The sequence below is a fragment of the Peromyscus maniculatus genome, chromosome 1, assembly GCF_049852395.1.
Source record: "Peromyscus maniculatus bairdii isolate BWxNUB_F1_BW_parent chromosome 1, HU_Pman_BW_mat_3.1, whole genome shotgun sequence".
NCBI lineage: Eukaryota > Metazoa > Chordata > Mammalia > Rodentia > Cricetidae > Peromyscus > Peromyscus maniculatus.
The window spans coordinates 87,684,136-87,706,034 of record NC_134852.1 but is presented as its reverse complement, the minus strand read 5'-3'; the positions used below and the strand labels follow the sequence as shown (position 1 = coordinate 87,706,034).

Genomic DNA, 21,899 nt, shown 5'->3' with positions numbered 1-21,899 from the left:
CTGTTCAGTTGAAGTTTATAGAATAAATGGAGCAAAGATTTCCTGAGTAATAATTAAGATGTCTCACCTATTTTGCATCAATTTTAATGTTACCCTTCCAGGTAACATAACCTTTCAGGCATAATTACCCTTTCAAGGTAAATACTTTTTACACATTCTATCGGTGGAAACATTGGGGCTCAATTCTGTGAAGTATCTTGAGTAATTCCACATAAGCAATACTTGGTGTGAACTTTGCCCTGAAACTAAGATTCCTTTCATTATATTATTTCCCTCTTAGAAATGGACATAGGGGTAAGAGAAATTTTGTTCAGTTAAGCAAGTAAGAATCTGAAGTTTTGGTCTGTACATACCAGGACTGCTACAAATTTATAGTCTAAAACAAAGAAGGAATGAATATAAAACAATCCAGTGAGTGCTAGCTAAGGTGAGCTCTACACTGTGACTCTATCATCAGTAATTGAGTCCTTTAAGATGATTCTAGTAATTATCACTAAAAATTACTAACACAAATTGAATACTGTCTTTGACTTACTAGGTGTTTTACTGTGTGCCCTTTGATCTTCAGAACTGCTCTGTGAAGACAGATGCCATTTTTATCCCTATTTTACAGACAAAGAAGCTAACATTGATTAATTTGTCCAAGGTCACTGTGGTGAAGGAATGGTGGAAATTTACACCCAAGAACAATTTTCTCTTCTCAGCATCTCTTCTAGATGGAAAAAAAAAAAAAAGCCTGACTATCAGCATGCTTTGAGATGAGCTGGACCCTAGACAGGTCATGTTGGGACAGAGACAACCTGGGCTACACAAACCCAGCTGCTCCACAGTTCAAAGCTTCTCCTTCCCTGACCCATTCATCCTCAGAAGGATTTGCACTCTGGTGACCATAAAGCCTTCAATGAGGCAGGAAAAAAAGTATACCAGGCAGTTAAAATTACATCCATCTCTACTCGTGCTAAGATATAGTCCAGGAAGTTGTGTGTCATGTCAGTTGTTCTGTGTGTGTATGAAATTAGTAAACACGAAAGCCTTCCTCAAATTAGGCAATTTTATAACGACGGAGGCTCTTTAACAATGGTGCATCATTTTACCTAATGGGATCTAATAAGGCAAGGCAGTCGAGTCGCGGGGCTTCCCTGTGACTGCAGCATCGCTTATATTCTATCTAGCACCAAATCTCTCTCCTGAGATCCCTCGGAAGGATGGATGATGGCAGTGCTCTTGTGTGGCATTCATCTTCATGAATGAGCTGTTCCATCTCCTCTCACGAGCGGAGATAAATGTCAGAGGAGATCAGCTGCGGTGTATTACATGGCCACTCAGCGCCTACAGCTTCCCTCCCTCTGCCCTTCAGCATCGAGATTGCTTTAGACCAGGGCTGGGAGAGGACTGGGAAAGGTGTGAAAGCTACAAGTCAGATGGAGAAGCAGGCCACAGGGGAGTAAATAAAACAAACCAATGTGTCCTTGCTTACTTTCTGGAGGCACAGAAAAATGAGCCCACCCATTTGGTTCTTCCATCTCCAGCGTCATCCCCCCACCCCCCGCCCCGTAGAGTGGTCTTGGAAGTAGGTGGGATACAGAAGCAGAATAGAAAGAACAGCAGGGGAAATGACTGAATTGTGCACACAGAGACAATCTTAAAATTTCTCCTGGAATGTACTATTTAGCTAGGTAATTAAAATCTCTAACGTTTAGTGTGAGGATTGACCCGACTTGCCTCTGAAGTCCAAGTCAACCATATAGGATGAATAAATACAAAACAAGTTTGATTTGGGGGCAGTGGAATCAAACCCTCTGCCCTGTTTTATTCCCTGGAGAGATTACAAAAATCACACTAAACTCTACATCAGCTGCGTGTGTGACATGCAGCGCAGCATCAATGGCCCCAGCAAGGGTTTTCCTGAGAGGAAAGCAGGAATGACGTGGCCCTCCCTCTGCCTTTTGCTTTTAGCTTCTGGCAAAACATTTAAGTACCAGAAGCACACTCTTTTTTTTTTTTGATGGATCTGTAGATTAGCTTATCTAAACTAACACTCTCAGAGCAGAAAATCATCTTTGTGATGTTCTGTTTAGAAATCACAGATTGATGACATCATGAAATCGCAAACAACACAGAACAGGAAAAGAGCAAAATGTACAAGGACGAGCCCCAGAACTCCCACCCTAGCTTTCTCAAGAGTGCTATGTGAAAAAGTAATCTGGTTAGATATGGAAAACTACCACATTTCTTCAAAACTACTCAAAAGTGTGGTTTTCACACTTTCTCACTTGCATTTCCACACTCAGATTTCTCATTACATTGAGCATCCTAACATCCCTTAAAACACGACACTAACTGAGAATTTAAGATCATGATGACAACAGAGCATCTGAGTTCGTCCTAACATGGAGAAGAGTGGGAAATAAAGAGGTAAGGGTCCCCCTGACTAACACTCCAGAGAGAACAAATGCAGGAGTGAAACAAAGAGATTCTCTACAGCAGATCAATTCACAGATTGTGATGGGAAACTGGGTAGAAGAGGTTGTTCAGTAAACGTATTTCATAATAGACGGAGGTGTTGTAATCTGTGGGCGAATGGAGATTACACATATCTAGCCTGTTGTTACATCGTATTATTGGAAACGTGTTAACATCCTGTGGTGAATAATTGTAAAACAAACTGCATCACAATGTAGCGGCCTTATCCATTCATCTCTGTTACATTCACAGCTAGAATATGAAAAATGAATTACATTATACATGCATGGTTTTCATCGTACCCCTCTGTTACTCCTTAATCACATAACAATTGTCTTGTTAATGAATCTAAAAGCTATTAACACTGGCTTCCCTTAGGCCAGAGCTGTGCTTTTGGCTATGTGTCTTCATCTTTCTCCTCTGAGAAGACACCTGTTCTCCTTGAACTTTATTCTTAATCCCCAGTTCCAAGAAGAGCATCCCACTGGAGAGCTCTATTCCATTGGTTTAAAAATGCAAAACCTTAGGTTTGAGCAATCCTCCTATCTCAGACCCTAGCAAGTTTTATATTAAGTCTTTTTCATCTATTGACACTAATTGTTTTCAGAGGAAATTTAAAGATATTTCTGACACAATAAAAATTAGATTCCATATTTGTTCCCTGCAATTGTGAACTCTGCAACCCTGGGGTGATTTTTAACCTAAATCTCCCTGTACCATAAAAGGAGTCCTAGGGGTCCTAAGATAAGTGGGCCAGGAAGTAATTGCCATTTTGTGAATGGAAAAACCAACCAAGTTGTAATATTTTGCTATTCTTCTAAAGAATGTATGAAAATGCTGCTTGGATCCATATCTTAATACATCGAGGACCGAAGCTGCCAACTCCTTTATTGCACAATGTTAGTCAACTCAGCTCTGTGCATAGAGGGCTGGTGTTGTCTCTATAGTGATTTCTGCTTTTATCCAAACAGAACCACAGCACCCCTGACCTTTCCTGTCAATACCATCCCCAGAGTCTTGAAGCAGAGAGACATTAGGTGAATATACCTTCCTTCTCCTGGATGCTGATAATCATCCTAAATGCTAGATTATCTCCTAGTAGTATGTTAGGGACCTGCTGTAATCTTAGAAAGAGTCTTTTTAAGTCTTGCGTTAGCTAAAAAAAATAAATAAATAAAAAGGGCACTAGCTTATTGATTTTTATGAGATCTAGCAATGAGCTAGAAAGGCATTGTGCAAAATCTGCCTGTCCTAACATTTCTTAGCCTCTATTTATGTATTTGAATTTTATTTTCCATATAAGAAAAGTGGGCATGTAAATAACAAATCCGTTTAATTCATCAAGAATATGGTTAATTTGAGTTTTTGTCACAAATCTGCTGAGTAAATTGATGAAACTGGCTGTTGATTGAAGAATAAACATGAATAATGCAACCCTCTGTCTTGTATCGTACACAAAACTGTTTCACGATGGAAGAAGCCCTGCATGTGTACATTTGTCATCTAGTCATATCCCTGTACCCTTGAAAAGTAAAGCACACGTGCACAGGGACAGGACACAGCCTCTCAGACTTCCTGTTCATTGAGTCCAGTGAAAACAGGTGAGGACCCAAGGCTTGAAGCATGAATTACAGCTTCAGTATGGGTAACTTCTAAGACTTGGCGATAAAGTTCAAAAGGTTTTTTGTTGGTTTTTTTGTTTTTTGTTTTATCTGAGACAGGGTTTCTCTGTGTAGCTTTGCACCTTTCTGGAACTCACTCTGTAGCCCAGACTGGCCTCAAACTCACAGAGATCCACCTGGCTCTGCCTCCCGAGTACTAGGATTAAAGGCATGTGCCACCACCACCCAGCTCAAAAGTTTTAACAATCGTGTGAAGAAAAACTAATCATTTTCCAGGAATTCCAAAATTACTGAATAGGGGTCTAATGTGAGTAACATGTAACCTAAAATACCTCAGGGCAAGCATTGACAAGTGTGACAGACAAACAGGTTGTAGATGTTTATAACAGCAACAGAAAAAAAAGCAAAAAAAAAAAGAAAAAGAAAAAGAAAGAAAGGAAGAAAGGAAGAAAGAAAGAAAGAAAGAAAGAAAGAAAGAAAGAAAGAAAGAAAGAAAGAAAGAAAGAAAGAAAGAAAGAAAGAAAAATTTGAGAGCAAATGTCCATGCAGATCACATGAAGCCAACGGACATACTTGTAGTAACAAATTTCAGAGCCTGTCCTTATCCAGGCAGGTCGGCCGAGAAGAGCCTCTTTCACAGAATACAGGGTCGGCTGCATCCCTACGAAATAAAAGCAAGACTTAATCCATAAGAAAAGAAAAGAAGCCAAATGGAGAGCAGAGCAGTAGGCTGAATTGTGACCCCCAAAGACACCCAGTTCTTGATCCCTCAAGGCTGTGCTGTGAATGTTCATTATATATGGTCAAAGAGACTTTGCAAATCTAATTAAATTTAGATTTTGAGCCAAGGTTATTATCCCTGTGGGTCTTGAATGTAGCCACGGATGTCCTTATCAGGAGGAGGCAAAGAGATATTTGACTAGAGAAGAGAAGCAATGTGACCAGAGACATTAAAGGTGTTGTGTTACTACTGACTTTACAGAGGAAGGTGCCATAAGCCAAGGGATGTGAGGAAAGGAGCTCTCGAATTAGGAAAACAACATGCATTCTTCCTTAAAATCCCCAGAGAGAATGCAGTCCTGCATACACTTAAACCCCCACCTTTTGTGAAATGAATGCAAGACTCGAGGCTCGTATTTTCTCTTTCTTCAGGAATGAGTGTCTGTCCTAGACAGTATGGAATAGAGGCAGAGCCTGATATAGTATGAAACAAAGGTAGTACCCATACTTGTTCTTCATTCAAAGCCACCAAATACATTACAAGTGAGCTACCCCAAGTAGATCATCAGGACATACGCATTTCCAGAGTTTCTGGGTATATAAAGCAGTGTTCAGGTAGGTTTTGCAGCTCTCCTGTCTTGCCTCAAGCAGACCAATATCTAAAAATCACTTTTGTGATATTTAGAAGATGAAAAGCAGAAGTAAGTGAGAGCACCTTCCAGTCTCCAAAGTGAAAACTGTACCTCAGAATGTACTACAATATTGTGTACTGTATATGTAACCAACCATCTTATTAAATAAGAAACACAGAACCAATGTAAAAGAGAAAGCCAAGAGGTCAGAGCTCAGAGCTAAAACCTTATCCTTCCTCCTGCGGTGGTCCTACCTCTCTGAAAGAGACCTACTTCCTGTGTGTTTGTCTTTAATATAGTCATTCTGTTCTGCCTTCTCATTGGTTGTAAACCCAAACATGTGACTGCCTTGTCACTGCCTGTAAGTACAGCCCTCCAGGTCTTAAAGGTGTGTGTCTCCAATGTTGGCTGTATCCTTGAACACACAGAGATCTACCTAGCTCTGTCTACCAAGTGCTGGGATTAAAGGTGTGCACCACCACCGCCATGCTCTTTCTATGGCTCTAATAGCCCTGACCCCCGGGCAACTTCACTTATTAACATAGAATTAAAATCACATTTCAGTACAAATAAAATACCACCATAGTGTACATTCACTGGCCTTCTGTGTTTTTGCACTATGCCCTTAACTGGCTACTGTCCTGCCACCCTGGCAAGCAAAGACCACCAGTCCAGCCTCAAGACTTCTGGGATGCCAAAAAGGCTTCTGACAATAATGCAAACAATCAAGAAGAATCGCCATTCATGATAGCTACAGAAACCCCCTGCTCCCCAATAGGTCGTACCATAGTTGAACTGGCTGTTGGGTTTCTCACAGTTGATGACGTTGAAGCGGTAAGGGATGGCAGCCCTCATGCCGCTCACCTTGAAGTAGAACCACTGCTGGTGCTGGGAGCTATTCACATCAGCATTGATCAACAAGTCGTACTCAAACCTGTAGAAACAAGAGCAAACGCTGGAGCTGCTCTTCAAAATTAAAAAAAAAAAAAGTGATATTTTTCTCCTAACTCATGCGCACTCTCCCATTCCTGACCCCAGGTAAATGATCTTTGTCTTATTTAGGATTTCTATTGCTGTGATGAAACACCATGGCCAAAGGTTGGGGAGGAAGGAGCTTACACTTCTATACCATAGTCCATTATTGGGGGTAGTCGGGACAGGAACTCAAACGCTAAGAACCTGGAGGCAGGAGCTGATGCAGAGGCCATGGAGGGGTACTGCTCATTGGCTGGTTCATCATTACTTGCTCAGCTTGCTTTCTTATAGAAACCAGGACTACCTGACCACGGATGGTACCACCCACAGTGGGCTGGGCCCTCCCCCATCAATCACTGAGAAAATGTCCTACATCCAGAATTTATGGAGGAATTCTCTCAACTGAGGTTTCTTCCTTTCAGATAACCCCAGCTTGTGGTAGGTTGACACAAAACCAGCCAGCACAACATTGGTTAGTGATAATTATGGAAGGGTGGAGCTTGGTACAGGATCTGAGAGTAGAACAGAGCTAATTGATGGAGTCCCAACTCTCACTCTGTGGCTGTCAGGACCAATGAGCTCACCATGCAATCACTGAAGCATACTCCACTGGGGGTGTAAATCAGGCCTACGAGCAGTTCTATGACTCTCATTATCTACTGTTCTCACAGTGCTAGCTCAAAAAAGTAGTCATTAAAAATCCTTACTAAAATGTTTATTTTCTTCCAGTTTACTCTGCTGCTCTAAACTATAGCTGATTTACTTAGGATGCTGCTCTCTGATCAAAGGCAGATCTAGAGAGAAAGAAACTGAACCGTGGAAGCAACTTAGGCAGATTCTAGACTGAAAACGATCCACCTAAGAGACTTTTAAGTAACTATTACCTTCTGGGTCCTTTGATTTCGACTTTAGAAATAAGAAACAGTGTAAACAGTGTAAACAGTGATTCTCTTTCTTTAGAAACCTATGCCTACATTTGGGTATGTATAGCTCAACCTCTGTGTGTGTGTGTGTGTGTGTGTGTGTGTGTGTGTGTGTGTGTGTGTGTGTGTGTGTGTGTGTCTGTGTCTGTGTCTGTGTCTGTGTCTCTCTGCCTCTCTTCTTCTTCTTCTTCTTCTTCTTCTTCTTCTTCTTCTTCTTCTTCTTCTTCTTCTTCCTTCCATACCTAAACCTATATTAAAATTTTTCATAACAAACTCCAATGTTGTTGTAAGAAAAGCAAAGACAAACAGAAGCCATGGGACCGGGTAGAAGCTGGGCTGATAGTAGGAGAAATAGGTTGCAAAGTTGACGTAATTGTCTTTTTCTTTAGCCCAAGTAACTTAACTTGTCTCTGTCTTATGTGTCAGGTTTTGTTGAAGCAGTTCATGTACAAAAATAGAACCAAAAAAAATCATATCATATATAACTCTCCTCCCAAAAATTAACTTCAAAAGTGACATATTAAATCTGAGCTACTGTAAGTTCTGTGTTAAAGTCATGGTGAGCATGTGTCCCTGCAGAAGGCCATGTTGACTGAGTGCTTATCATGTGCCATGCACTATTCAAATGGTTTATGGATATCAATTAATTCTGTCAAAACAACTATGAAGTACATGTTACTACTATCCTCATTTTTCAGGTGAGAAGATAACAGCATGGAGTGGCTAGGCAACTCAATCCTAGGCTACCCAGAAAGAGGTAGCAGGAGCCCTGGTTGTATGATTCCAGCATGTGTGGCTACTATACCATTAACTATTATAGACGACATGATTTATCAGAAGTTCGCCTATAGAAGAAGGGATGTATAAGTAGCAAGTCTAGTCTACTAGACTATGGCAGAATAGTGTTCCATCAAGGAAGCATGTAAAAGGATTACTTCACTGCAACTGGAAAGAGATCATCTCCTTCATTTTAGTTTTGTTATGTCCATCCCTCGTCTGCCTTTGCCTGTGGAATCATTTTCTATTAATAAAAATCTCATTGGCAGCTTTTGCCAGGGGTGTACAGCAAGGTCCCTGGAATGAAGGATAGAAATCCAAGGTGGTTGCCTCCTACATACAGCCCTGTGGAATTAATACTTTTGGGCAGGAGAAGGAATAGGGAATGTCATGTACCCTTCTGTGTCCACAGGTCCAGTCTTGGCATAATGGAAGCATAAGTATGTACTGAGAGAAGTCTCTTACACTGAAATATGCAAGTGATATTTGGAACAAAACTATATGTATGCATGTAGTAAACAGTTTACCTTGCTAAGGTATCAGCCAATGGGTTCCCTCATTGTCTGTTGACAAACATTTGAAAAATGAGAGAGAGAAACTTTTATTGATAAGTAGCATTTGCCAATTTTCTTGGTAAAGATACTATCCTAATAGCTGGTTTCAAGCTACCAATATGAGGTCACTAAACAGATAATGGTAAGAAAGGCTGACACTTGCTCTCCTGTGCTGACTGAAACCATACCTGTAGCTGTTCTTACTTACTCGCGCACTTGGATGGCTTTTCGAAGATTTCCTGATTCAAACTTGGAGTAGAATCTTAAGCAATCAGAAACGGGGCCTTGCACGGGCCTTTAAGGAAAGAGAGACTATGTGAATATGTCATATTTCTGTGCTTGGACACAGTTTTACATTCCTTAAAGATAAGATGTCTCTTCTAATGTTTGAAACAGAATAGTCGCCATGCTGGTTTCAGAACAAAAGTGGATTACCAACATGGAACACAGCTATTAACTCCTATTAACAGAATCCTCCATGCCTCCCATTCCAAGGATATTCAAGTCCACCTACCAAGGCTCATCTAAACTGAAGACAACTTTGTTTATAACATCACTTGGCTGTAGGAACCTCCGGACATCCTCAAGGATCTTGATCCTTGAAAACAAAATTGGAAACAATATAAGTGTGAGTGCCCACTCTTTACCTCAGTCTCAGAAGTCACTAGAAAAACACAGAAAAAAAAGCTGCTTAACAATGCCCCAGCCTTAGGATCAAGGGGTACAGACATCACCAACCTTCTTCTTTCTCCTCTTTTGTAAGGCATAAGGATACATGAACAGTAGGAATGCAAGGGAAGGTAATAGATTTTGTTTAAGGGATTCATAGCTTGAAGAAAGTCGTCAAGAGAATCTGGGCGAGGGTACTGAAGTTCTTCTGGCTGTATGAATAAGAGATTCCTCTGCACTGAGGGAGCTTTGAGGGAGAAATTACCACTATTGACTATTTGCATCCTTGAAGCTTGGGTGGCTCCAACAAGGCTTCTGTTTCATATTTATTTTGTACATTTGTATTCCTTGGACTCTGTTCTCTAAGGCTGAGGTCAGCCTTCTGTCTGAATGAAAAGAAAAGTATCCGTGAGATTTAAATAAAAGGGAGAGAAAAAATTGAAGGGGGATTTCTTATCTCTCCTCACATTCCTAATTAATTTTGTTGACATTGGGTAGGAGAATGGTAGAGCTGAAGTGAACCTGAAGCCTGGACCGAGAAGGAAGAGGGTCTGTGCAGAAGTAAGACGTGGACAGACCACCCACGACGTCTTAAGCCTGAGGAGCCTAAGCATGGCATTCATGTTGAGGTGAGATCAGCCAAGAATTCATATGGGAACTGCTCTTGAACCCTACCATCAAAAGAATAATTTGCTGAAGACATGAAATTTAAATTTAAAAAAGATGCTGGTCTGTACATTTGACTCCACTGGCTTCAGATATGGATACCCATATTTTCCCTCAGGAGAAATATGTTTTCCTTCCTCTTATCAGATTTAATTTTAATCTCACTGTGCTGATCCAAAGACAATGCAGTCTTTCTTGAATTCTGGGAATAATCTCCAGATTTCCTCCCTGGTGAATATGTGGGGTGTTTTTCCACCCCTTCCTCAGTGATAGAGAAAAACCTCTCTCCAAACACTAGAACTATGGAATAGAAATATGCCACTCTTCTCTATCAACAAGAAATCAATCACCGATTTGCTGTAAATACAAAAGAGATTTCAAGTACTCCGTTCCTTGTTTTTCTGAAATGATTCCTTTTAGGAAAGGTTCCAGTAGGTGGCAACACTAGATGATACCCCTTGTTGTGATAGCTTGCCATGGATATGACTCAAGGGTTTATATTAGAATCATCCAAGGAATTCTCTGCCCAGAAAAACATACCTACCCACAGTTGGTTAATAAATGCTCCAATTTAGAGGCAAGATTATGTGTCTCCTAGGGGCTTTAAGGTACTCTAGGCTAATGCTCACTGTCCAACAGTTAGAAGATTATCTATATAAACCACTCCATATACAAAACTATTTAAAAGAGAAAATCTGTAACTTCCAACTCAGTAACACCCTCACCTCTGTACACCCCATTTGCGATCCAGCATGGGCTGAGCAGTGGGAGGTGGACAGTGGCCCCAGAAATCAGGAAATGCCATGGTGTCAAATCCCACAGCAGATCTGGTTCTCATGGCGTGGGCCATATAAAGATGAGGATCATGGAAAGGTATGTGCTTGGTATGTGTGTGCAGAAGCTTCTCTGCGACTTCTTTGCTTTCCTCCGGCTCAGGGAGGTTGGAAAATGAGGAAGTTATCCTTGGGCAAGAAATTGATTCTATGTCCCAAGCGGCCTCTTCTAGGGAAGCCTGGGTGCCAGAGGTACCGTGTCCAGAAGAATCTATCCCCAAGCCATTTTGTTGTATACTTTGGTTCGCATTTGTTAGATGCCTTTGTTTGGAGGACGGCTGTATCCTGGACTTCCCCGACTTCACCGTGTCCAGAATGGAAGTGTGGACTGTGTCTTCTCTTCCTCGTCCCCTGGAGCTGTGCTCCCTGTTGAAGCACTGATGTCTGAGAGAGGCAGCGCTCGGAATGTGGTTGTGATTGGCATACAGCGTGTCCTCGAGGGTCAAATCATCTCCATATTTGGGTTCTAATTCCTTCAAATCCAAAGTAGAAAAAGGTCTGTATTAATGGTTAACTAATTCCTTCCAGATAGATAATATAATTTGACCCTTATGCTAGCTGTCTGAATTCAAAACTAAGTGTAACCCTTGTGATATAGAGGCTTTTTCAAAGAATTAACCAAAGGAGAGGGAAAAAAAAACCTAAACTTTAAGAATAAACAAATGCCAGAATCACACAAAAGTCAGGTTCAGACAGGGATTTGGATGGGTCTAGTATGATTCTATGGAGTTTGAAAAAAATTTGCAGCCCCCCCAATCCAATTACAGTCTGAGAGAACAATCTCATTTATAGAGGCCCCAGTGATACACAAAGGAAAGCCTTTCACTGTGCCCCCAGGCAGTGCCTTTGATATGAAGACAATTCTGTGGGTTTTTTTTTAAAGTCTTTACACTGAACTGAAATTTTCTTCACTGAAACTTTGACCACTGATCATCTTCTGCTTTCTAAAGTGAAATAGGATATATCAACTCCTCTCTATGTGTGCCTCTCTCTGCCCTTTGATGTGGCCAGACTCATAATTTGTTAAAAGCAATAAGAAAATAGTAGAGACCAAAAGGCAGGTCCGAGGCTCGATGTCAGCAAGAGCAGCAGAAGCAGCAGCACCCTGCGTTAGCAGCAGCAGAGCCAAGGTGTACTTTGCCTGTACTGGTTGCAGAAGGCCTGGGATCTGGATGGTGACCTTTAACAATCCGTCTACAGTGATGACCTTCCTAATTTGGCAGAAGCACACCTAAATCATCCAGAATTTTCATTTACTTCTTAGTGTGGAGCCAGGGCTCTACACCCACGCAGCAAGCCATAGTAAGTAATGTGTAATTTCATGTCAATTCTATCCTAGAGTATCAGATCCTAGGACCTTTGAAAATGTTCTGGTCTCACTATCCCTCTCCCTTCTCCTTTTCTCTCAGAAGGATCTAGGAACAATGGTGGTGATGAACAGTGTGATCCCTCTGGATGCCTCTGTTTGGCTTCCCAGGTTCCGCAAAGATCACACCATGAATCACCAAAAAGTAGACTATAGCCTGTGCTTACCTCAAAGCTACAGGAGAGCTCGGGACACATAGCATCATATTGTGCCAGCTCCTCCTCAGGTCGGTCAAGACCAGGTTTAGAACTCAGTTTGTTCATATCAGTTTCCAAGTCATCATCCTACAGAACAAAGAATGGGCCACAGTCAAGAAATCCACCCTGCAGGGTATCAAGACAAGATACATATCTGCTTCTTTACCAGGTGAGGCCATGAGTTCCTTATCTTTAGATTGTAATGCTAGCACAGCCAGGAGGGAACTTAATAAACGAGGTCATATTTTTAAACTTAAAAGAATGAGGTCATAAACATTTTTTCAGCATGTACGTCAGCATTTACTAGCCCCCATCAGAAATAAATATGCAATAAACTATGTAAACTATAAAACATGCGATAAGCAATTCTTCGTATTGTTCATAAATAGTATCATTGCTGTCCTCACCATTTTTTACCTGGCTACCTTTGCTGTTTGGATGTTTCACATGCACAAACATTTAATGAGCATTTTCTATGAGCAAGTGTCTCTCTAGATACTACAGAGTCCATGGTGATGGAACAAAGGTCCAATGGTCCTGTGGGACTTGTCTTTTAGTAAGAGAACTGAGACAGAAATAATTAGAATACAGTCATTTCTAAAAGTGGTAATTGTCCTGAAAATGCTGGATAGAGACAAGATTGGCATTAAGACTCGAGTGTCTGGGTCTGAGGCCCTACTGCAGCTGGGTCTGTGTTGATGTCAGTGGCCCATGTTACCACCAAGGGCCATTCGTATATCCATGGACTATTCTGTCAACTGAAGCCATGTTGAGGTCTGTAGACCATGTGGCCACCAGAGGCCATACTAATCTGAGTGTCCTGCACTGTAACCTGAGGCCATAGCAATGTATGGGCCTGGTCTACCTCTGAGGGCCAGGTTGGGACCATGGTCCTACTGCAGTCATGGTCTCTGTTGATGACTATAGTCCCTGTTACCATCCAAGGCCAAGTGGATGTCTGTGGTCTACACTGCAGCCTGAGGCCATGCTGATGTCTGTGGTCTGGGCTGCTTCCAAGGGCCTTGTCTAGGTCCAGGACCTGTTACCACAAGGGCCAGTTCGTGGTCTGTGCTGTCACCAGAAACCAGGTAGAAGAAGCTCATGATCTGTGCTCCTGCTGACTGGGAAGCACAGGGAAGCTACTTTGGCAGTGTTATCGATGATTGCTGATGCATTGTTGAGAAACAGGGACATGGAAGACTTCTTTGAAACCCCTGCTCCTACCCCAACCCCCACCCTACTCTCAAAAAGTAGCAACCTAAACAAGAAGCCATCAAAGTGAACTCTTATAATGTGTGATACAGGGGTGGAAGTGTAGCTCTCTACAATACATGGCTTCCTTCAAGCAGAGGGGCAAGAAGGGAAGGACTCAGTTCTATTTAAGGGACAGGACACTGAGAGTTTCACCAAGCTCCAGGAAGAAGACAGATAGCACAAATTAGACTTAAAAAACTTATTGTTTTTGTTTTGTTTAACTTACTTTTGTTGTTTTGTTGGAGGAGCCATAAGGCAGAGGGGGCAGACATGGAAGGACTGGGAAGTGAGTGTGATGGGATGTATGATATAAAATTCCAAAAAAATTAACAAAATATTATCCTGGGGGAAGAAAAGACTGGAGTGTGGGTAGCTGTTGGGACTGAGTGCCCTGAGAAGGCTCACAAAGGAAGTCACTGTGGTGTACTGAGATCTAGAAGGCACAAAGGACAGCATATAAAGAAAAGGATTCTTTCATAAGGAGCTGATTCAATTTGCTTACAGAAAGAAGATGCTGGAAGCATGGAGCTAAGAGGAAGATCATGGCAGATGAGATGTGAGAAGAGACAGCAGGGGGCATGGCCGATGTGAGCAGTTTCTGGGGAACAGCCTGTACTTCTGTGCCTGTGTCTCTATGTGGAGTTAAAAGTTCACAGGCACTTTGAGTTTTCTCTTCATGGAGCAAATCATAGAAGCAATTATGCTTTCTTCTGGACCAGGATCCTGTAACAGCTTAATGGTGATGTTGACTCCACTTTGAACACATTTGTGCTTTCCAAGGGTTGTGGAGTCTTAGAAATAAAACATATCAAGAATGGTAATGTCCAAACTCTCTGCCTTTCCACAGCCTAGATCAAATATCCTTACTAAAATAGAGGACATATACCTACCACATAGAAACACATTTGTCAAGTTAAGGAAAACCTGCCAATCCCGAAGGCCTAAATCAAAGAAATGTGGGAAATAGATGTTTATATTTCTGAGCCAGTGGAAAAGAAGAAATTGCAATGTTCCATCCATATTATATAATTTTTCTACAAACTCAAATCAAAAGAAAAGTAAATCTCCTAGGTTTGGCTTAATGGTACATTCAGGCACCATTCAAGTAGGCCTCCATACCTATTACTCTTGTCTCTACAAGCTTTGTCTGTCAGTCCTGCTTCCCACCCTCAGTCATGGCCCAGGGTGGTCCCAACAAGAATACCATATGGCTAGCTATTGGGAAGACTGCCCTACCAATGAATAAGGCTGTGTCTATAGTGAAAAGTGTCATATAACCCATAAATAGCAGCCTAGTACATTTCACGTGTGATCATTGACCTATGCAGCCCTACAGGAAGTATAAGCAAACTGTGGTCTTCCGCTTTTCTTTGTAAATAAGCCTTTATTAGGACACAGTTGCATTCATTAATTTATATGCCATCAATGACGGATTTCTTTGCACAACAGCAAAGTAGAATTGATGTGGAAAGACTATTTCTCTTCTACAAAGACATGAAGCTGAGGCCGGAGACATGACCCAATTGGTAATAGTACTTGCTATGTTAAGTATGAGAACTTGGGTTTGGATTCTAGCCCCACATAAAAATCTGGACCTGGTCATGTATGCTTGTAACCCCAGTGCTGTAGGGGGAAAAGACAGGGGAATCATTGGAGCTTGCTGGCTGCCAGTTCATCTCCAGAACTGTAAGGAACCACGGCTTTTTTCCCCCCGACACAGGGTTTCTCTGTGTACCTTTGGTGCCTGTCCTGGGTCTCAGTTTGTAGACCAGACTGGCCTTGAACTCACAGAGATCTGTCTGGCTCTGCCTTCTGAGTGCTGGGACTAAAGATTTGCGCCACTACCGCCTAGCTAGGAACCGTGTCTTAATGGAACATGACAGAGAGAAATAGAGCAAGACACTGAATGTTCTCCTCTAACTTCTATACGCACATGCAACCACACATACTTGCACACATATGTGTGCATGTGCACAAACCACACAAACACATCTCTGCATGTACAAACACACATACACAAGCACACAAAGACCCTGCAGCTTGATCATTGCATCTCCAGGAACCCTCACCATATCATGTAAGGCTATTTCTACTCCTCTAAGGATGAACCTGCTATTGTGTCCTCCTATTACCTAGGATACTGATAGCTCCTCGATCTATATAATATTTTCTGACCCTTCCTCCTTAAATTGGGGCTCTTGGGCACTGTGCCTGCTCAGCCTCACACTTGCTTGTTCAAATCCTAAGTTCTAATTTGATCTTTAGTAAGGACAACTCCCAAGTTCATGACAGTGTGAACTCTGACTGTAAAAGTCCACGACTTGTTTTTGTATCATACAACCAACCCCCAGAACTTCGTCTGATGTACATGGATCATAACCAAGAAAGCATATGAAAGGAAGAAAAGACATTCAAAAGGGAAGAAAGCAAAGTGGAGGAAGGAGAGCGGGAGGACACTGTGGACTCTGCTCTCCCCACCGTTTGCTCAGCCAACACCTTATCTCCACGTGCTGTTTCTCTTTCCTATGCTGACCATGACAGTATCTAATCAGAGCAGAACTTTCAACTCCTCAGACCTCCTACTCACAAGATAGTCTTTTAAATACTTTTACTCAGATATAGGTCATATTTATCTGCAACTTTCAAATGAGAACACGACAGGCTAAAGGCCCAGGTCAACTCTGTGAGTCGAAAAGAAACCGGCCTGGCTCCTCGTCCTCGTCATCGGCAGCAAATGCTACAGTGTCCACCAAGGAAAGGCTAGTTGTTGGAGGACCAGCTCTCCTAGGCTTGCTGTACCCCAAGGCAAGCCTAATTCCTATGCCACCCCATTGCTCCAGAGCTCAGATTCACACCCAGTTCTCATCCTCTCCTCAGCCATAAGCTTTGATGAATAGCTTCCAGGCCCTCACCGATTTATCTTCTGCTTCTTTCCCAGTGGGATTTTTCTATTTGTTTAGTTTCCACTCCCTCCTACCCTTCCATCCTCTCCAGAGTGGAGTTGGGGAAAGTACCAGGACCCCCTCCCACTCTAGCTAGCTGTGTGGACTCAGGCATGTCATCTACTGTGTCCCCCTGCATCAGATACAAGAGGCAACTGACAGTGCATCAGACATCCAGTTATCAGAGTGCAAGCCAGAGGGGAGTGGAAGGTGGCATTGATGAATGACTGCAGCAGCCCAGTATTATTCAAATGATTCTGCACGTACTCTATAGGCCTGCGTGGCCAAGGCACAGCAAAGAACCAATTTGCTACTGATGACTTCAGAAATGATTCTATTTATCAACAAAACCCTGGGACCGTCAGACTGTCAATAGCAGTCTACGCCCAGAGATGGGACTGAGAGATAGCCCCTAGATGTCTGCTACCACCATCAGCAAGGTGAGAGACTTCTCGGACAGAGAACTCCAAAACCTCTCTCCAGGAAAGGACAGAAGGGGACAGAGGAAGGGAGAAGAGAGGGAAGGGAGGGGAAAGGGGAGAAGAAGAGAGGGAGGGACTTGTTTCTTTTACTTTTGTATAACATTTTAAATTATGTGGTGTGTATGTGTGTGTCTTTCTGTCTGTCTGTCTGCATGTGAGAGGATGGGGGGCTGCCTGTGTCTGTAGGTGCATGTGAGGGGGTACATATGTGTGTGTTTATGCCCATGTACATGTGTGTACGTGTGCATGCATGTATGCACACACGTGAATGTGTGTATTCACAGAGGTGAGAGGACAACTTGGGAAAGATGATTCTTTCCTTCTGACCTGTGGGTTCTGGGGATCGAACTCAGATCATTAAGCTTCGCAGCAATCGCCTTTATCTGCTGAGCCATCCTGCTGGTACAGAAGACTTTTTAAGTTTGAATTTCACCTCTAGGACTGTCTCTTGGATCTTATGCCACAGATGACAAAATCACGGAACTATAAATGGAGAAACTTACCCAACACTACATACAGCAGCAGGAGAAATGGAGACAGAATGATAACTCATAGACCAACTATCATTTTTTGAGGAGAATGGCTGTCAATTAGGAGTGGTCGGCAGTTTCTAGAGCTATTTTTGGTTCATGAATGAGGGGTAAAGTGATGGATGCTATGGGTGACAAGTGACAGAGAACAGGGATGCTGTGAAGCATCCCACAATGTGTAAGAAACCCTCTGAATAAGAAATATCCAGTCAATAGTCAAACAATGATAAAGTTTAAAATGCCTATCACAAAAAAAGCTATAAACAAACTATGTTCTTCAAACTGAAAAACAGCCATACCCATTCACTCAGATAGTGTGGATGCCAGTTTTTGTGTTGTGATGGCAAAATGAGTCATTAAAACAAAGAGCATGTGGTTCCAAGAGTATAGAATAATTACTATGTGAACTTTGATTAAAAAAATAGTTCACTAACCTCCCTTTCATGGACCATTGTGTGAGAGGGAACCAGGAGCATCACTTCTTTGGGAAATGAGCTGCACACATTGCAAGGTAAGAAAGACTAATTCACGTAAGTGTGAATGGGAATGCACAGGCCTACAACCCTGTGCAGAATGGACAGGGGATAAGAAAATGGATTTATGAAGACACTTCAGGTCTAGCAGAATGTTTCCTAAAACATCCTTCTATGCACTTATTAAATACACCAACCCTAAGCATGATTCTGTCAGATAGAATATTTGGATCATAATCAATAGACCTGATTCTACAAACAGACTATGTACTAGACATAGCAAGATAAAAATGACATCTGCAAAACCAGCAGCAGTATCTGTGCCTTCTAGACATCACTATCATTGGAGTGGCAATGCTGGAGTAAACACAGGAAGTGATACATTTTCTTTTGCATAGCGTCAGTATGGATATCGTGGCAAGCAAGGGCTGGTTTACCTACTTCTTTCACAGCCTCCACATCTGAGTCTTTGTCAATCTCCTCCTCACCATCATCTTCAAAATCTTCTGAGTGGAAAAAGGAGACAAAAGAATGAGGATGCTCATTGTCTGGTATTTACCCTGTCATGCACAATGCCTTGTATTTCTTGCAAATAAGGGACCCATTACAAAGCAAGTGTACATGTATCCCTGCTCGCTGATTTCTGTACTTACTGTGCACATGAGCATATGTGAGCAGGATGCTATGACGCCTAGACTGATGCTCTATGTGAAATGGAAAATGAATCTGGACACAAATGACACTACTGTTACCCTCCCATTCAATTTGAAGTATTGATGCAACTGACATTGTCTCCAAGTTTACAGACCACGTGCACACTAAACTCATTGTAACTGAGATAGTGCCTCGATTAGGTCCCTAACTTTCAAATGGAGGAATTCATTTCAGAATTATCCACTCAGTTTAGAAAGTATCAGTTGCCACGTGACAAAAATTCCAACTGTGGGAAATCTGCTCCACAGAAGGAAGGTGGGGTAAACAGCATTAGAGTCTTTGACTTTAAGATCTCCCTGGAGGTCGAATCATCCACACTTTCCGATATCATAAACCATGTATCATGGGGTTTAACATGGTGAAAGTTTTATTTCAGTTTTGTTCAAAAGACAAATTAATTCCACCAACAGACAGTGCAGTAAAGAGATTGGGTCACAAAATTGTGAAAAGATTGTTTTTCTTAATTAGATGAAATGACTGTGCAGGCACTCAGTAGCCACCAGGCAAAGCGACGACAGCTAATAATTAGGGACAATGTGAGTGAGTACAATGCTTGTTCTCTCTGCTTATAAAAAAAAAAGTCTATTCCTTCATACATGTCTCTAATGAGCTCATTAGAAGACCATGGTTGACCTGTACAACCACTGCTTCTCCTTGATTCCCCATCCCTCTGACGTGTTGTAAAATGCAAACACTCTGCAAATACTCCTCTGAAAGCTGTCTGCTACCTTACCTTCAGTTGGAGCTTGTGGAAGCCCCGAGCTGGTGCCCCCGGGAGCTGGGAAGGTGTAGGCACTAGTGGCTGTGAGCAGGGGAAGTGGACTCTCGGGGTAGCATTGCCTGAGGATCTGAAGCACCACACAGGTCACGGGTTCCATGCTCTTCTTGTCCAGGCAGGTCTGAGCAGAGAGAATATTATAACAGACCCTGTGCACAGCCCCCACGCTAGGACATTATTTCTGATAATGAAATGCACACAGCCTAAGTGGACAGTAGACAGTTTTACTGTACAATGTTTGGTAGTTTGAGCATTCCAATGGAGAATAATATCTAATCAGAATCTGCCTTTTTATTTCTGTGTTGCTGCTCAGATGGCACTGGGATGAATTTAGTCTGAAAGTAGGCTTGAACTTGTTTCAAGGGAGGCTGTATCTGAGGCAAGTCCTTCTCTGGGATGCCTGGGAAAAGAGGAATGACACATTCCTTCAGGCACCCCTGAGTCACTGGGAATTATTGCCCAAGTTAGGGAATAAGCGGCTGAATTGATGGAAGTATTGCTTTTGTCTTTTTGCTAGTATCTGAACAGAAAGATACAAAGAAAAAAGGATAAAATATGAACCCATAAGGAAAGCCTAAGTAAATCCCATGTGCCTAAATTAGCCAACTTTGCATGTCTCAAAGCCCAGTGTTCTGATCCTGCTTGGTAACTACTCAAAGCAAAGAAAACTTGGATTTGCAGATATAATATTTTGATGATGATAGAACATGACAATACCTTTCTTTGCAGACACTGTGAAAAAATGTAAAAACAAGTTTACTAAATTGATACAGAGTCAGATGTAGCCCCATAACTCTTTGGCCAAAACACATCCTCTTCCTCTAGAAGCTTAGAAAATGTGTTATGTGCTGAACTTGGTGCAGAAATATGCCCATGATGAACCTCCAATATGAGAGTGTTAAAGGATACAGAATGTTCTGAGACCAAGAAATTATAATAGATGCTGAGCATCCACCACAAGGCCTAGGTTATGGTGCTGTCCTACCGTGGTACCTCAAAATTCCACATTACAGGTAGCTCATGAAAGTAGAGAGAGAAAAAATCAATAAAAATGTAGCTGGGGAAATGGTTCCACTAATAAAGTTCTTGCCATGCAAGCATGAGGCTCTTAGATTGATCCTCCAGGACCCACATCAGAAAAGCAGACAGCACAAAGAAGCACATCCATGATCCCAGCACTGAAAAGACAGAGATTTAAGGACACAGAAACATTGATGGTCAACTAGCCAAGCTAAATCAGGCTCAGTGAGAGACCCTATCTCAAAAACTATGGTGGAAAGGAAATGAACAAGGCACTAGATGTCAACCTCTGGCTTACACACACACACATACACACACACACAAGAATTAGCGATGAGGGCTTTAGATACTGTTCAGGGTTAGAGCACTTGCCTAGAGTGTGAAAAGCCAACATTCAACCCCCAGCCACCCCTGCACACACAAAAAGCAGACTGCAAAATACAAGCGAGCCAACTTTCAAAACAGAAATGTCTTAATGCAATCAAGAATGCCCCTTTTCCTTTAGTGTGCTCAAATGGTCCCAATCAAGTGTCTCTGCGGACACAGCAGGAAACACTCCCAGTGGAAAATGAATTAGTTGAAGAGAGTTCAGCCCTTTGGCCTGCTCAAATGGCCTCAAGTGTTTGTTGTAAAGCTGTTAGTATTGGAAAAAGAGAAAATGGAGTATAGAAGAGAAAGAAGGAGAAGGGAAAGTAGATGCAGATTGGAGACGATGCTCTGAGCTTCAACCTTAGGGAAAACAGAACAAAGACCAAGCCAAGAATGTCAAAGATGCCAACATTTCGGAGCCCAGCTCTATCTGTAATTGCCATTGACATGGACACTGATGGTGATTGATGGCAGTGGCTTTTTTGCTTTGTGTGAGATGGTCCAGGTGAGAACTGAATAGAAAGAGGGAAGCAAACTCATGCATCCTAAAAGTATGGATCATGCCAGGAGCTGAAAAAAGGGGAGCAGGCAGGGTTGTTAAAATGGAAAAGACTAGGGCATTATCAACAATGCCATATTGGGTACCTTCTTCTATTTGGAGGGAAATGTTTATGAACTTAAAGTTTGATTTTTGATTCCAAGGAAATAAAATTTCCTAGATTCAATTGTCACCATGTCCCTTGCTAAAGAAGCAGCTGCTAGGTAGAAGGGTAAGTCAGAAGACATCACTAGATTAAGAAGTGAACTTGGGGACCTGGAGACATGGCTCAGAGGTTAAGAGCACTGGCTGCTTTTCCAGAGGTCCTGAGTTCAATTCCCAGCAACCACGTGGTGGCTCACAACCATCTATAGTGGGATCTGTTGCCCTCTCCTGGTATAA

General features: G+C 42.1%; 1 protein-coding gene across 1 annotated transcript in view; it reads right to left on the bottom strand.

Annotated features, from left to right (window-relative positions):
* Agbl1 (AGBL carboxypeptidase 1) overlaps positions 1 to 21,899 on the bottom strand; it is an 835,836-nt gene that overhangs the window by 654,781 nt on the left and 159,156 nt on the right. Inside the window, exons 8-15 of the mRNA XM_076545344.1 lie at positions 19,526 to 19,691; positions 18,520 to 18,584; positions 12,368 to 12,484; positions 10,727 to 11,307; positions 9,181 to 9,264; positions 8,875 to 8,961; positions 6,223 to 6,371; positions 4,659 to 4,746 (exon numbers count right to left, since the gene is read on the bottom strand). Coding sequence (XP_076401459.1) covers positions 4,659 to 4,746; positions 6,223 to 6,371; positions 8,875 to 8,961; positions 9,181 to 9,264; positions 10,727 to 11,307; positions 12,368 to 12,484; positions 18,520 to 18,584; positions 19,526 to 19,691 — 1,337 coding nt within the window. The remainder of the gene's footprint in view (positions 1 to 4,658; positions 4,747 to 6,222; positions 6,372 to 8,874; positions 8,962 to 9,180; positions 9,265 to 10,726; positions 11,308 to 12,367; positions 12,485 to 18,519; positions 18,585 to 19,525; positions 19,692 to 21,899) is intronic.